The sequence below is a fragment of the Mytilus edulis genome, chromosome 13 (assembly GCF_963676685.1).
Source record: "Mytilus edulis chromosome 13, xbMytEdul2.2, whole genome shotgun sequence".
NCBI lineage: Eukaryota > Metazoa > Mollusca > Bivalvia > Mytilida > Mytilidae > Mytilus > Mytilus edulis.
The window spans coordinates 61,354,512-61,367,905 of NC_092356.1; the positions used below are offsets into that span (position 1 = coordinate 61,354,512).

General features: G+C 31.4%; 1 protein-coding gene across 2 annotated transcripts in view; it reads right to left on the bottom strand.

The window, feature by feature from the left end:
* LOC139500712 (ubiquitin carboxyl-terminal hydrolase 5-like) overlaps window positions 1-13,394 on the bottom strand; it is a 27,397-nt gene continuing 14,003 nt past the window's right edge. For both annotated transcript variants that reach the window (XM_071289537.1, XM_071289538.1), the window contains 9 exons: window positions 12,870-13,023; window positions 12,023-12,080; window positions 11,016-11,138; window positions 10,472-10,560; window positions 5,188-5,292; window positions 4,419-4,562; window positions 2,908-3,041; window positions 878-995; window positions 1-303 (listed from right to left, as the gene is read on the bottom strand). In XM_071289537.1, the coding sequence (XP_071145638.1) occupies window positions 131-303; window positions 878-995; window positions 2,908-3,041; window positions 4,419-4,562; window positions 5,188-5,292; window positions 10,472-10,560; window positions 11,016-11,138; window positions 12,023-12,080; window positions 12,870-13,023 (1,098 nt within the window). In that variant the 3' untranslated portion in view covers window positions 1-130. The remainder of the gene's footprint in view (window positions 304-877; window positions 996-2,907; window positions 3,042-4,418; window positions 4,563-5,187; window positions 5,293-10,471; window positions 10,561-11,015; window positions 11,139-12,022; window positions 12,081-12,869; window positions 13,024-13,394) is intronic.

Consider the following 13,394-nt stretch of genomic DNA (forward strand, 5'->3'; position numbering starts at 1 on the left):
TTTTTCTAATTGCAAAATTTTATTTTGCATACATAAAACATTTGTTGTACAAGTACTATAACAAAGTTTTTCACAATAATTTCAGTCATAAAGCACTAATCAATGGATTTTTTTCTTTATTAATGTTTTCTTAAACTCGTTGGTATAGATATAAATAAGCCAGATCTTTGGGAGGATGTTCTGAGACAGCTACCTTTTCGTCATTGAATATCACCCAGCGTCCATCTTTTATAATATGACACACATAATGGCCTACTAGTGATGATGTTCCCATATGGCTGATGAAGGCAACCAGTTTATATTCTGAAAATAGATAAATATTGTGATCAAAGAAAACTAAGTATAAAAACATTCTATTTCAAGTTGTCATTTAGTGCCAATTTTTTACTACATAAGAAAATGCCTTTACCAAGTCAGAAATATGAGTTATCATCCATTCCTTATACCAAAATCATATCCATAAAAAGTCTTTGTGTGTTCTTAGGTTTTTTGTATCAATGCAGAGAATTTAATAGCCCGTATAACATGTATAATGTAATAGAACATGACAGAAATTTGCTAAACAAAAGAATGTGTGTTTGCATCATCCATTTGTGTAAACTGTTACTGTGGATTCATAATTTTCATTGGATACCATTTTTTTGTTTTTCTTGGATTCAGTTGAACCACAAATTCAATTGTTCATCAAATCATAAATTTTCTATTGGCTTTGTATGCAACGATCCCCGAAAATAAATGAATCCACAGTAAGCAGTTCTGAAACACTGCTAACTTGTACAAAAATGCTGTATAACATAACAATTGGTACACAACATATACAAGTAAAATGGGTTCTTATTGAAAATCGTACAAGTATCCAAAAATCTGATGAACTTACTTCCATTTCCATCCCTAACATTAGAAGTTTCTTGAGGTGTTGATTCCTCTGTTTCCATGGTATCCAGCTGATCAGCATGACTAAATATCCAATCAACTGCTCTCTCTACATTTCCTTCCTAAAACAAAAATATAAAATAATAACATTTACACAACAGGTTTTTCATGCATAACTTTACATACTTTTACAATACCAGATCTTTGCTATCATCAAGTAAGTTTACACAATATCTTGCAACACAATTTATACTGGTATGAAAATAAGGATATTGTGTTGTTGAAATTGGCTTTTAAAAATAATGGAAATGATTATAAACTAACAAAACAGATTCTTTGTCCAAATTTGGCTTTTCTTTTGGTCCTTTTTGGCTTCTCAGTGCTCTAGATCTTCAAAGTTTGTTCAAATATTTTTGTCTCCAGCATCACCCCATTCCATGTCGTTGCAGAGGGTAAAACAAACAAACATGACACTTTTAAGTTACAAATTTAATACCCCAGTAGGTCAAATTAGATACGATATTTTCAATAATAAAAGGCATAATAATGTCATATCAAATCTTAATCATTAGTTGTTTTTCTCTTTAGGGCACAGCTATCTTATTTGAAAATACTTTCCCTTAGTACTGTCAATGTATATTTGTTCCACTGGAAACTTTGTTATAAACAAATCCTGATAAAATATACTATACCACTTATTCTGATAGGAACATTTACTGTATTATCTATTTCAGTGGCAATTAAAGAACCTTAGTGAGCACGCTCACATACCCCACGTCCCCACATTGTCATTGGAGAAATGAAATGTGTGTAAGAAAAAAAAATTGTATAAGAAAAAAAAATTGAGTCATAATTTCCTGTCAATATGCACATAGTTTGTCCTTATTATCTACAAAGTTTTTATGAAATTATGTTGTGTGGTTTCAGAGGAGTTGCGATGACAAACTGTTGCAGAAGTACATTGAAACAAATAAGTTTAAAGGGGTGCAACTCCTAGAAAAAAAATTGAATCATAATTTCCTGTCGATATGCACATCTACAAAGTATGTCCTTATTATCTGAAAAGGTTTCATGAAATACTGTTGTGTGGTTTGAGAGGAGTTGCGATGACAAAAGGTTGCAGTAGTATATTGGGCAAATATGTTCAAAGGGGCGTAACTCCTGGAAAAAAATTGAATCGTAATTTCCTGTCGATATGCACATCTACGTAGTATGTCCTTATTATCTGAAAAGGTTTCATGAAATTCTGTTGTGTGGTTTGAGAGGAGTTGCGATGACAAACTGTTGCAGTAGTACATTAAAGTAAATAAGTTCAAAGGGGCGTAACTCCTAGAAAAAAAATTGAATCGCAATTTCCTGTCGATATGCACATCTACGTAGTATGTCCTTATTATCTGAAAAGGTTTCATGAAATTCTGTTGTGTGGTTTGAGAGGAGTTGCGATGACAAACTGTTGCAGTAGTACATTAAAGTAAATAAGTTCAAAGGGGCGTAACTCCTAGAAAAAAAATTGAATCACAATTTCCCGTCGATATGCACAACTACATAGTATGTCCTTATTATCTGAAAAGGTTTCGTGAAATTCTGTTGTGTAGTTTGAGAGGAGTTGCGATGACAAACTGTTGCAGTAGTACATTAAAGTAAATAAGTTCAAAGGGGCGTAACTCCTAGAAAAAAAATTGAATAGCAATTTCCCGTCGATATGCACAACTAGATAGTATGTCCTTATTATCTGAAAAGGTTTCGTGAAATTCTGTTGTGTGGTTTGAGAGGAGTTGCGATGACAAGAAACAGGACTGACGGACTGACAGACGGACGGACTGACGGACGGACGGACGGACGGGTCAAAAACATTATACCCTCCGCAACCCGTTGCGTGGGGTATAATAATATTCCATAACATTTTTTCCATTTGGAACTTCAAAAATATTATGAAGGCTTTTATTTTGTGACAATACCGTGTTTGTTCCAATGGAACAGCTCAACTAAAAGCAATATTATACTGATATTAAGTGATGTAAAAACTTTACTTACTGTAGCTTTCAAAGCTTTGATTGCCTGTTCTCTACTGAACCCCATAGACATTATCATCACCAATGACTCTTCATTGGGTGTAAACGAATCTTTCTTGTTCTGTTGTCCTGGTAACTGGAATGGTGAGGAGAAATCTGAAAATATAATAATATAATATGCATAAAAATAAGGCTAACAATTTCCTATAGTCTTATCACACTTTCAAGCAATATACTGTGGATTCATTCATTTTTGTTGGTACCAATTTTTGTGATTGCAGAAACCTTGCATATTCCTTTACCTAGAACTATGTATTGTTGGATATTGTTTTGATTTTATTGAAGTTATCTAAACAAATACATGCTTATTGGCTTTATATAGCCTCATGGTGAGCAGGATCTGTTTACTGTTTAGCAGCACCTTAGTAACCTTTGGTATTTTCCACCTTATTTGTTATATCTTACTTATATGGGCTAGACAATCATGACGAGTGAAACTACAAGCTACTGCTCACTGATAAACCTGACAAAATATAAGTATTCAGTTAACAGGAAGTTGTTGAGTGATGAATCTGAAAACGCATCACAAGGTATAGCTGACTCGTATCAAATCAAATTTCAGAAATCCATGTAATATAGTTCCTGAGATAAAGGAGTAGGTTCAATAAGACCCTAAAATGGCCCTCTTTTTTACCTCAAATTTTAAATTATAATTTTTTTTATCAATATCACAATGAATCATAGCTAATACATTGACTAGATATGAAATAAGCTTATTTGTTAAAAATTTACATTCCTGCGTTCTACTGATGACGTCACAAACATTACTCATTTTGATTTTCCACGAAAAATCAATGAAAATTGAAAATTGGTAAATTTTGCATTGATTATTGGACAGGAAACATAGAGTGCATACGTCGACAAAAAAGATTTTTTTAACACAATGCTTGTATTGACATTTTACATGTTTAACTTGAATATTTAGTTTGTCGACGCCTGCTCTCTATGTTTCCTGGTCCTAAATTTGGTTGAAATCTTGCCAATTTTGTCAATTTTCGTCAAAATCTCTTATTTGGATTTATCTCTTATTTTGATTTATTTTGGATGTAGAAATCAACTCTTTAGAATAAAAACTTTGACGTATATAGTTCAATTTTACTTTCTAACATGTCTTTAAGACAAATTAAAACATATTTTATCTTGTACAATTGAATTTTATAATCGTGGCCAAATATGGCCCTTTCCTAACTTACTTAATTTTCAACTGCTTGAATGTCATGTGTTAAATGATGTGTAAGTGTTCAGTAAACAGCAAGTTGTTGAGTAATAAATTTGAAAAAGCACATTACAAAGTGAGCTGATTCATGTAAACCCTGAAACCGAATTTCAGAAATGCTTATGATGTAATTCTTGAGAAATAAGGGATGAAAAATGTTCATGGGACAGATGGACGAACTGACCAATTGAAGAACAGACAGAGGTAAAACAGTTTAACCCTTCTTTTTTAAAGGAGGGGTATAATAATTTACTGACCATGATCTTCCATATGTTCCATCACCCAGTTCATGGCAGATTCTACTCCACTATTGTTTGTATTAAACACAGCCTTTTTACAACCTTCTACATTAAAACCCATGTCAGCTAATTGTTGTACTGTTGCCTCATCTATTCTTACTTCTGAAAATAAAGATTGCTATGAAATAGTTTACTAAATCTTTTTTAATATTTTTCTTTCTTTTCTTTAAAAAACCTGGATTTATGTACATCTTCAACTTTCCCCACTCTCCAAAATTGTTGGTTAGAATTATATAATTCACGACAAAAATCCCTATTTTGTTGACCTTGTATTGCTGAACATTTTATCTGATTAGTTTTCTCTTTTTGATAGTTTTTGCCAAAAACACAAAAAATCTTATGGGTCAAAGGTGGACAGACATTTCACCTTTGTGACCTATTTGTACAATACAATTTCAGTTATGATAAACTATTGTAGATCTTGTTTTGCATTATTTTGCTGTTAAAAGTTTTTTCCTTCTTTAATAAGAATTTTGGCCAAAAAAGCAGATCATAGGTAAAAATCTTTATACAAGAACTTCTTTTAAGAATGATACATTCAATTTGATTCTTTTCTCAATCCTACTATAAAAAGAAAATTTATCTATTTATTAAAAAGAAACAATAGGTTTGTAGTAAAAATAGTCAATGACAACATTTTGTGTGACAAATATCAAAAGAAAAGAACATGCAAGTGGAATGATGGCATTAAACAAAACCAAAAAAACTGAATAAATTTTATTCAAACCTTGTGCTTCTTGTTGTTCACCAGGTAAATCTTCCTCCCCTGGTTGTTTTCCTAACCCTCGTAAAGGTGTTAGGTCAAGGTCATCTGGAACATCTACTGAAACATCTGTAATCAAAATAAATTTGTTTCAAATTATTTCTATATATGTCTAATGTTTTCATATTATCTGATTAAGGATTAAAGTTAGAAAAGAGCTATTGTTTCTAAAACTCAAAATATTCTCACATTATATCATCTCAGATTTTGAAGAAAAGAGACTACAGACAATATACTTAGAACCTAAATGTGAAGTATTATCTCTGTTCTTGTATTTAAATGAATATGGGAAAAAACTGTATAAATATCATGCATCCAAAACAATTTTGTGGACTTAAATTAATCATATTGAACACTCAAAGCCAAATATTTGATAGCCAGGATGTATTTAAACTGAAACAGTTGAAGATCTATATGACCAAAAATAACCTTAATATAATAGCCAAACCTATCCAAGGTCTACTTTGTCTGAGGGTGATGAAGCCATAGTATAATTGTTTAATTATAAATAGACAATTTTATTAAATGGGGATGTGTCCATATCATATAAAGTTATAAGAGACATATAAACTGACAAACAGTTAAAGTGATACTAGATGTGAGTTTTGTGGTAATAAGTATTGTGTATAAGTTTCATAACATTTGGTTGAGGCAAACTTAAGTTTGAGAACAGAAACTTAAGATTCACTTATTTATCTTTTTATAAAACAAGAGTGCACATGCTGAAATGTCTCGCCTTCTTTACTAATTATTGATATTATGTTGATAGTCCTAAGTATAAAGCTTTACTAGAACACACCCGCGAAATCGCGGGCATTCAGAGCGGAGTTAAAAGTATGTAAAGTGTTGTTAGAAGTTTTATACCTCCTCCTTCATTTCCCAATTTTTGGTTTTCTATCAATTTCAATATGAACATACATTTGGTACAGTGTTCTCCCCAGGCCGTTTAAGCGTCGCGGTACCGCGACGCTATATTTTTTCACCGTGATGCTATAATAATTCCCGCGACGCTATAATTATTTTGAAGATGCTATATTTTAATACTTGTCCTCAATTTTGAACTTTCATCTATTATCGATTATGATCATAAAAATTAAATCACCTTTAATTGTAATCCCTTTAAGTCGGACATTAAAAGCAATTAAGAGATTAAATAGCCAGGTGTTAATTGCCCTCAGGGTTATAACTGTTTGGATGCGAATATCCAAAGCTGACACTTGTGACATGACTAATACCACGTGTCTGCAATCACCAATTTCGACATGGAAAAATGCAATCCCAAAACAATTCGAAATCTACGTTTTGTATAACGAAATTTCAAAGATTGAAACGATTTTTTTTTTTTTTTAAAAGTCGTTTATTTTGTGCAAGGATTTGTATAGTATACTATACAAATCCTTGTTTTGTGCAACTCTCCAAAAATTACTTTCTTTCTCTTCCGGTAATACGAGAACGAGAATTTTGGTTTTGAGCTAAAATAAGTTTTATACTTCTTTAAAAAGTTATCATAACTGGCTTAAGTTTATGTTTAATCCATTTAATGCATTAAAAGCGTCTTATTCATTCACAATCTTTTGTCAAACAATGTTTATTCTCGGACTCATTTTCGTAATTTCTACGGCCGCCATTACACATTTTTGTGTAAACTACGAATTGGAACCGGACCAGATATGACAAAATCCGCATTTTCACGATAATGACAACAGATGGACAGTAGACAGAAAAAATATACCAATTGAGAAAACTACGCATTAACAGACTATTTGTTAGATAACTTTGTTAAAAATACATATCATTTTGATGTAAAGATAAGAAATAACTGGGACTAATTCATTGAGTGCCATGAAACAATGATATTCATAAACATGATAAAAAAAAAATTAAAGTGATTTTTTTTTTGCTTCTTTATCTTTACTTAATATAATATAAAAATTAGTTAATTTTGGGTACTAGATATTTAGTTTTGTATATATACAGGTTGCACTATAATGAACCATTCATTCATTTGACTTATTGTTGGGTAACTGAAACCACATATTTATTTTTATTTGGCACAAGCTAGCTAGGAAAAAAATAATTCTGTAACTATAAATGAATAAAGAAAACATAAACTGAAACAACTGTTTTTGTGGTTATAGTTTAATTGTATTCTCAGTTATGAATTGAACAATATAAACTAAAACATATAAAGGAAATAGAGCATCAACGCGACGCGACAAATGACATTAAAAAAAAATACAGTTATATTTTTTTACGCAAAATGTGATGCTATCCAAAATTTCTGGGGAGAACACTGTAGTATGTTATGAACATTTAAGTAAGGAGCCTGTAGTTCAGTGGTTGTCGTTTGTTTGTGTGTTACATATTTGTTTTTCGTTCCTTTTTTGTACATAAATAAGGCCGCTAGTTTTCTCGTTTGAATTTTTTTACATCGTCATTTCGGGGCCTTTTAAAGCTGAGTATGCGGTATGGGCTTTGCTCGTTGTTGAAGGCCGTATGGTGACCTATAGTCGTAAATTTCTGCGTCATTTTGGTCTCTTGTGGAGAGTTGTCTCAACATGGCAATCATACCACATCTTTTTCTTTTGTAATCAATGAATTTTGTAAATAAAATACACTTTATTCGTACTATTTGTTTGTTCAAAGTATACAGAAAAACGCAAACCGGAAGTATAATCTGACTTAAAATTTCGTCCAATGACGGGACAATATCCGAATGCCTTTTTTCTCGTTTTTCTCCCAAAATAACTCAATCTGAATAATCATATGAATGGATGACAAATGCGACTATGCACTGTATATATAGGACACAGAGTCGTGTTGATTAATTTATTGTGGAAAGAAGAGAAGCGACACCAAAAATGAGGTCTTCTCGTTTAATAGTATAGATTAAAAACTGTCACATAAACTTAGCATTAACCAAGATAACTAAACAAAGACCAATGAACCATGAAAATGAGGTCAAGGTCAGATGAACCATGACAGGCAGACATGTACAGCTAACAATGCGTCCATACAACAAATATAGTTGACCTATTACTTATAGTTTAAGAAAAATAGACCAAAACACAAAAACTTAACACTGAGCAATGAACCGTGAAAATGAGGTCGAGGTCAAATAAAACCTGCAGGACTGACATATAGATCATAAAATATTTCCATACAACAAATATAGTAGATCTATTGCATAAAGTATGAGAAAAACAGACCAAAACACAAAAAACTTAACTATAACCACTGAACCATGAAAATGAGGTCAAGGTCAGATGACACCTGCCAGTTGGACATGTACACCTTACAGTCCTTCCATACACCGAATATACTAGACCTATTGCTTATAGTATCTGAGATATGGACTTGACCACCAAAATTTAACCTTGTTCACTGATCCATGAAATGAGGTCTAGGTCAAGTGAAAACTGTCTGACAGGCATGAGGACCTTGCAAGGTATGCACATACCAAATATAATTATCCTATTACAGTACATTCCGGTTATTTGCATAGCCTATTTGTCAGACGATATTATGCAATAAAGCGGAGTATGCTTATATCCGAAATGCCAAATTACGGAGTCAAATAACGTCGGTAGTGCAGATCAGTAAAGGAAATCCCTTCAGAAGAAAGATGAACGTCCAAAATCCAATTACAACATATGGACTGCTTATTTATTCTAATAAAAATATTTGTCTAGTGTCAGACATTTTATTTCATTGTGCATTCTTTCAATAAAGTTTATAAACACATTTTGTTTTTAGTTTATTTATGTACCGACTTTTCCTTTACCTGTGATACGAAAATAAAATTGTTCTAAAAATAGATTTGTTTCTATGACCCGGATGTACACATTACATTGTTACGCTTTGATTAAAACAAACTGTTTAACAATGGTACACAGTTTATAATCATTTTAAACAATAAATGTGTAATGAACTGCCTTTAATATGCAGTATTTACCGATTGCACAATGATGTAACACTTGTACTTTAACCTCGTGTATGCAAAGCAGTTTTAACAAGTAATGGGGCCCTGTACGGGTTATTTGCTGGACACGAGTGTTGAAAGTTAGAAAATATGATAATTGGAAGTAAATGTTCTTTTAAAAAATATTTAAAAATGAAAGATTGAATTACAAAATTCTTCAACCATATATAAATGTCCTGTAATATTTAACATAAATGTAGATCACCCCTAGCCGAATTACGAGATTAACACATTGGATAAAGATCGATAATTAGCAGGCGTTAATGTTTTAAAAATTCATCAAAAATTTAATCTATGAACAATGTTTGAAACCCAATCAATAATTAACACCTTTGGAAATAGATCATAGAATGGTTGTGTTTTTACAACAATCAGCTGATTGACATTTTTATGACCTCAAGGCTTAAAATAGAATATGGAAACTTTACCTGTGTAAACATCGAGGACTTTTTTATAATCATATAAAAACGAAAGAAACTGTTTTAAAACTTTATTCAAATAACACAGAAGTAAATGTGAAATAATGATGCATTCAAGAAAAATATACTTACCAAATTGCCGTTTCCGGTCAAAAATCTCATCAGTTTTAACTAAGCATATCTAGCTGGCGATTATTTTCTATGCAATTAACCGAAATGCCACTTGTAAGGCTATGCATATAACCGGACAATTTATCATTAGACGAATGGGAAATGGTTTTGTGCAGGAGAAAAGTATGCAAATAACCGAATTATGCTATTAAGCGGTATGCAATTAAGTGGAATCGACTGTACTTATAATAAGAGAGAATTCAACATTACAAAAAATCTGAACTTTTTTTTCAAGTGGTCACTGAACCATGAAAATGAGGTCAAGGACATTTGACATGTGACTGACGGAAACATCGTAATATGAGGCATCTATATACAAAGTATGATCAATCCAGGTCTTCCACCCTCTAAAATATAAAGCTTTTAAAAAGTTAGCTAACGCCGCCGCCGTAGCCGCCGCAGCCGCCGGATCACTATCCCTATGTCGAGCTTTCTGCAACAAAAGTTGCAGTCTCGACAAAAATAAAAACAATTAAAGTGACTTCAACAAAATGCAAACTTGATCTGTAATTTGTGGTATTAAATAAGCATTGTGGATAAGTTTCATAACATTTGATTGAGATACTCAAGTTAGAGAACGGAAAACAACTTTGGGACATACAGACGGAAAAAAGGGTTCTTATGTATATGTGTTGAATGCTCATCATATTCTATTAACAAACAATAAAAAACATACCTAGTTTTCTAGGGACCCAATCATCTCCAATTGTAAATTTCCTTAACTGTACCATTAAGAAGTCTGGAAATGTAGAAAATCTATTTCTCCTGGAATAAAAATGTTATAATACTTCAGCCCGATTACATATCTTATTGTTTATTATAAAATTGTATGAACTATAGGTTTAATGTGTCAGCATGAATAATAAGAAATCGAAAATCACATTTTCTTCTTCTAATTTATCTCTGACACTTTAATTTGTACATGTATATCATGCATCTCTTTGTTTATTTTGAACATTAATTACAATAATGTTCAGGTAAAAGAAGATTATGTTAACCAGAAAATATTATTTTACTATTAATTTTTCATCATTCATGAGTTTTATGGGATACCGTGAACCACACATTTTAGTGCTAATATACAGAATTTGTCAAAACCTTTATATAGAAATTAAATGTTATTAATCCCGATTTACAAAAAACAGATTCATGCTAAAAATAAATAAATAAATCAAAATAGTATCAAGTTTAAATTCTTACTGCCATAGAATGTTACTTACTTGCTTGCTACAGATTTTCCTTTTATTGCTGAACTGTAAAAATCTTCTATAGTTTCCGATGCAGCAAAACATTCTAAACAGGAAACCAAAGGAATTCTGGGACGAACTAGGTCTTTTGGATCTCTGAAAGGGAATTAGATGTTTAATTTGTTTTGTTCTCTTGACTTATAAAAAAACAAAATATCTTATAATTGTAATTGAAATTGATAAATACAAAAATGCATTATCAGCAGTAACGAACAACATTGCTGAGCTGAAATGGAAGTCTGGTGGCTTGTTCAATTTTACTGTTCAAATAATAATTCAATTAATTAATGATTTTTTTGTATCATCAACAAAATTCATCTAATGGGAGTTATTACCAAAAACTTGTATCAAAATCAGTGATATGTATATTATATAAATACATCAGCATGTAGTTCAACATGTTATTACATAAGCAACATGACGGGTACCACATGTGGAGCAGGATCTACTTACCCTTCCGGAGCACCTGAGATCACCCCTAGTTTTTGGTGGGGTTCGTGTTGCTTATTCTTTAGTTTTCTATGTTGTGTTGTGTTTACTATTGTTTGTCTGTTTGTCTTTTTCATTTTTTACAAGGTGTTGTCAGTTTATTTTCGAATTATGAGTTTGACTGTCCCTCTGGTATCTTCCGTCCCTCTTTTAAAGAAAGATGGGTTATTTCCCTTCTGTGAATGTGATGTCACTCCTGAGGTGTTTCACTGTTCAACTTTGTAATGAAGTTTTTTTATGTTGAACTGAATACCCTATATATGTAGCTGTTCAGTATTAAATATTTGTAGTGTGAAAGGTGTCACAAAAAAACTGGCATTAAATTTTGATAGCTTTGGTTGTAACTTTGTATAAATCAGTATTTTCTGAATCACAGTATTTGTCTTGCATTTTGAAACATTGTTCAATAAAAAATGCCCCATGAAATTTCTGAATTTGCAGTATATGAAAAAACATTTTTACTCCAAAAGATTTTAAGACAGCTTACTTACAATTTTTTTCCTTGCGACTCAGCTGCTGCTTTTCTAGCTTCATATGCAGCAACTTCATCTATTACAAATATAAAACAACAAATAAATATTGCTCAAGAAGAATTAGTCTTTTTATAATGATCCAAGACATGTCATAAATTTTATTTCCATATATATTTTTTCTTGAAAGTAAATCTCTTATAACCATGAAAATCTTTGATAATACAGATCACCTCAATATCTCTGATACTACTGATCACCATGAAACATCTATTTCTTACTATCATATCACAGTATGGTGTGAAAAAAAGAACCTTCCTTCTGTATTGCTTTTGTAAATTGAGGCAGCTCTCATTACTATTTGTTAGTATATTCATCTGTCTTTGAGTCAGCCAATACTGGTAGGGCATTAAACCAGTTTTTGTGACTGCTATCACTAGTATTAGCAGAGAAATATACTTGTATTTGTGTCAGTTTTCACATGAATTTTCAAAACTTACATAAACCTGTTATTGCTGTAGCATAAGTGATTTTGGCAGTGCTATTTACCTTCATTCTAAATAGTTCAAATAACATTTGCAGGGTATTTAGTCAGTTTTAAGTCTTCTCTGGTAGATACAATGCTATATATACACCAGTATTTGTAGATTTTTCCACTTCAGTTTAAAGAATAAACTCATAACTGTTATTGTTATGTAAATGATTTTGGCCATTCAAATTTTCTTTTTTAATGGCATCTTTTAATGGAGTTGTTGTTTTAAAACCCATTTTGTGTGATATCTTTTATAAGTATGATTGATTGATTAAAACCACTGACATCCTGTAGGAAAACTGAAAAAAGTATGAACACATGTACATAAATGTTTACCTTTATTTGTGGCAGCTTCCATAGGTATTGGCAGTGATAACATAAAATCATCACGGTTTGTATATTTGACTTTTTTACTTTGTAAACACTCCACTCTATCTTCTACATTGAATTTAAAACAATCTGCAGGGTTATCTGTCCCTCGTGTATTTCTCTGTAATATAAAACTATTTACATTTAATAACATTACATTTTAATATAAAGTAGTGTTCTTCCATTTTTTCTAAATGTTCTGTTTGTCTCTTTCAGAAAGACAAATTTGAATTATAGTGATGGTGTAAAAAAAAAGGTTTGGTTCTGGTGTTTGATGTAACGAACAAGTACAAGTATAATTCATATTTACAGTAGCCCTGGAGTATTTAAAAGAACATAGTTTTACCATAATCCCAAGTTATGAAATTTCATCTTTTGTATTTGTATATAAAATGTTTTACATAAAACCAGCAGAAGAGTGAGAATAAAATAACTTTAAAGTTAGTATCTGATGTTACACAATATATGTTATCTGACATCTTATTAAAAATG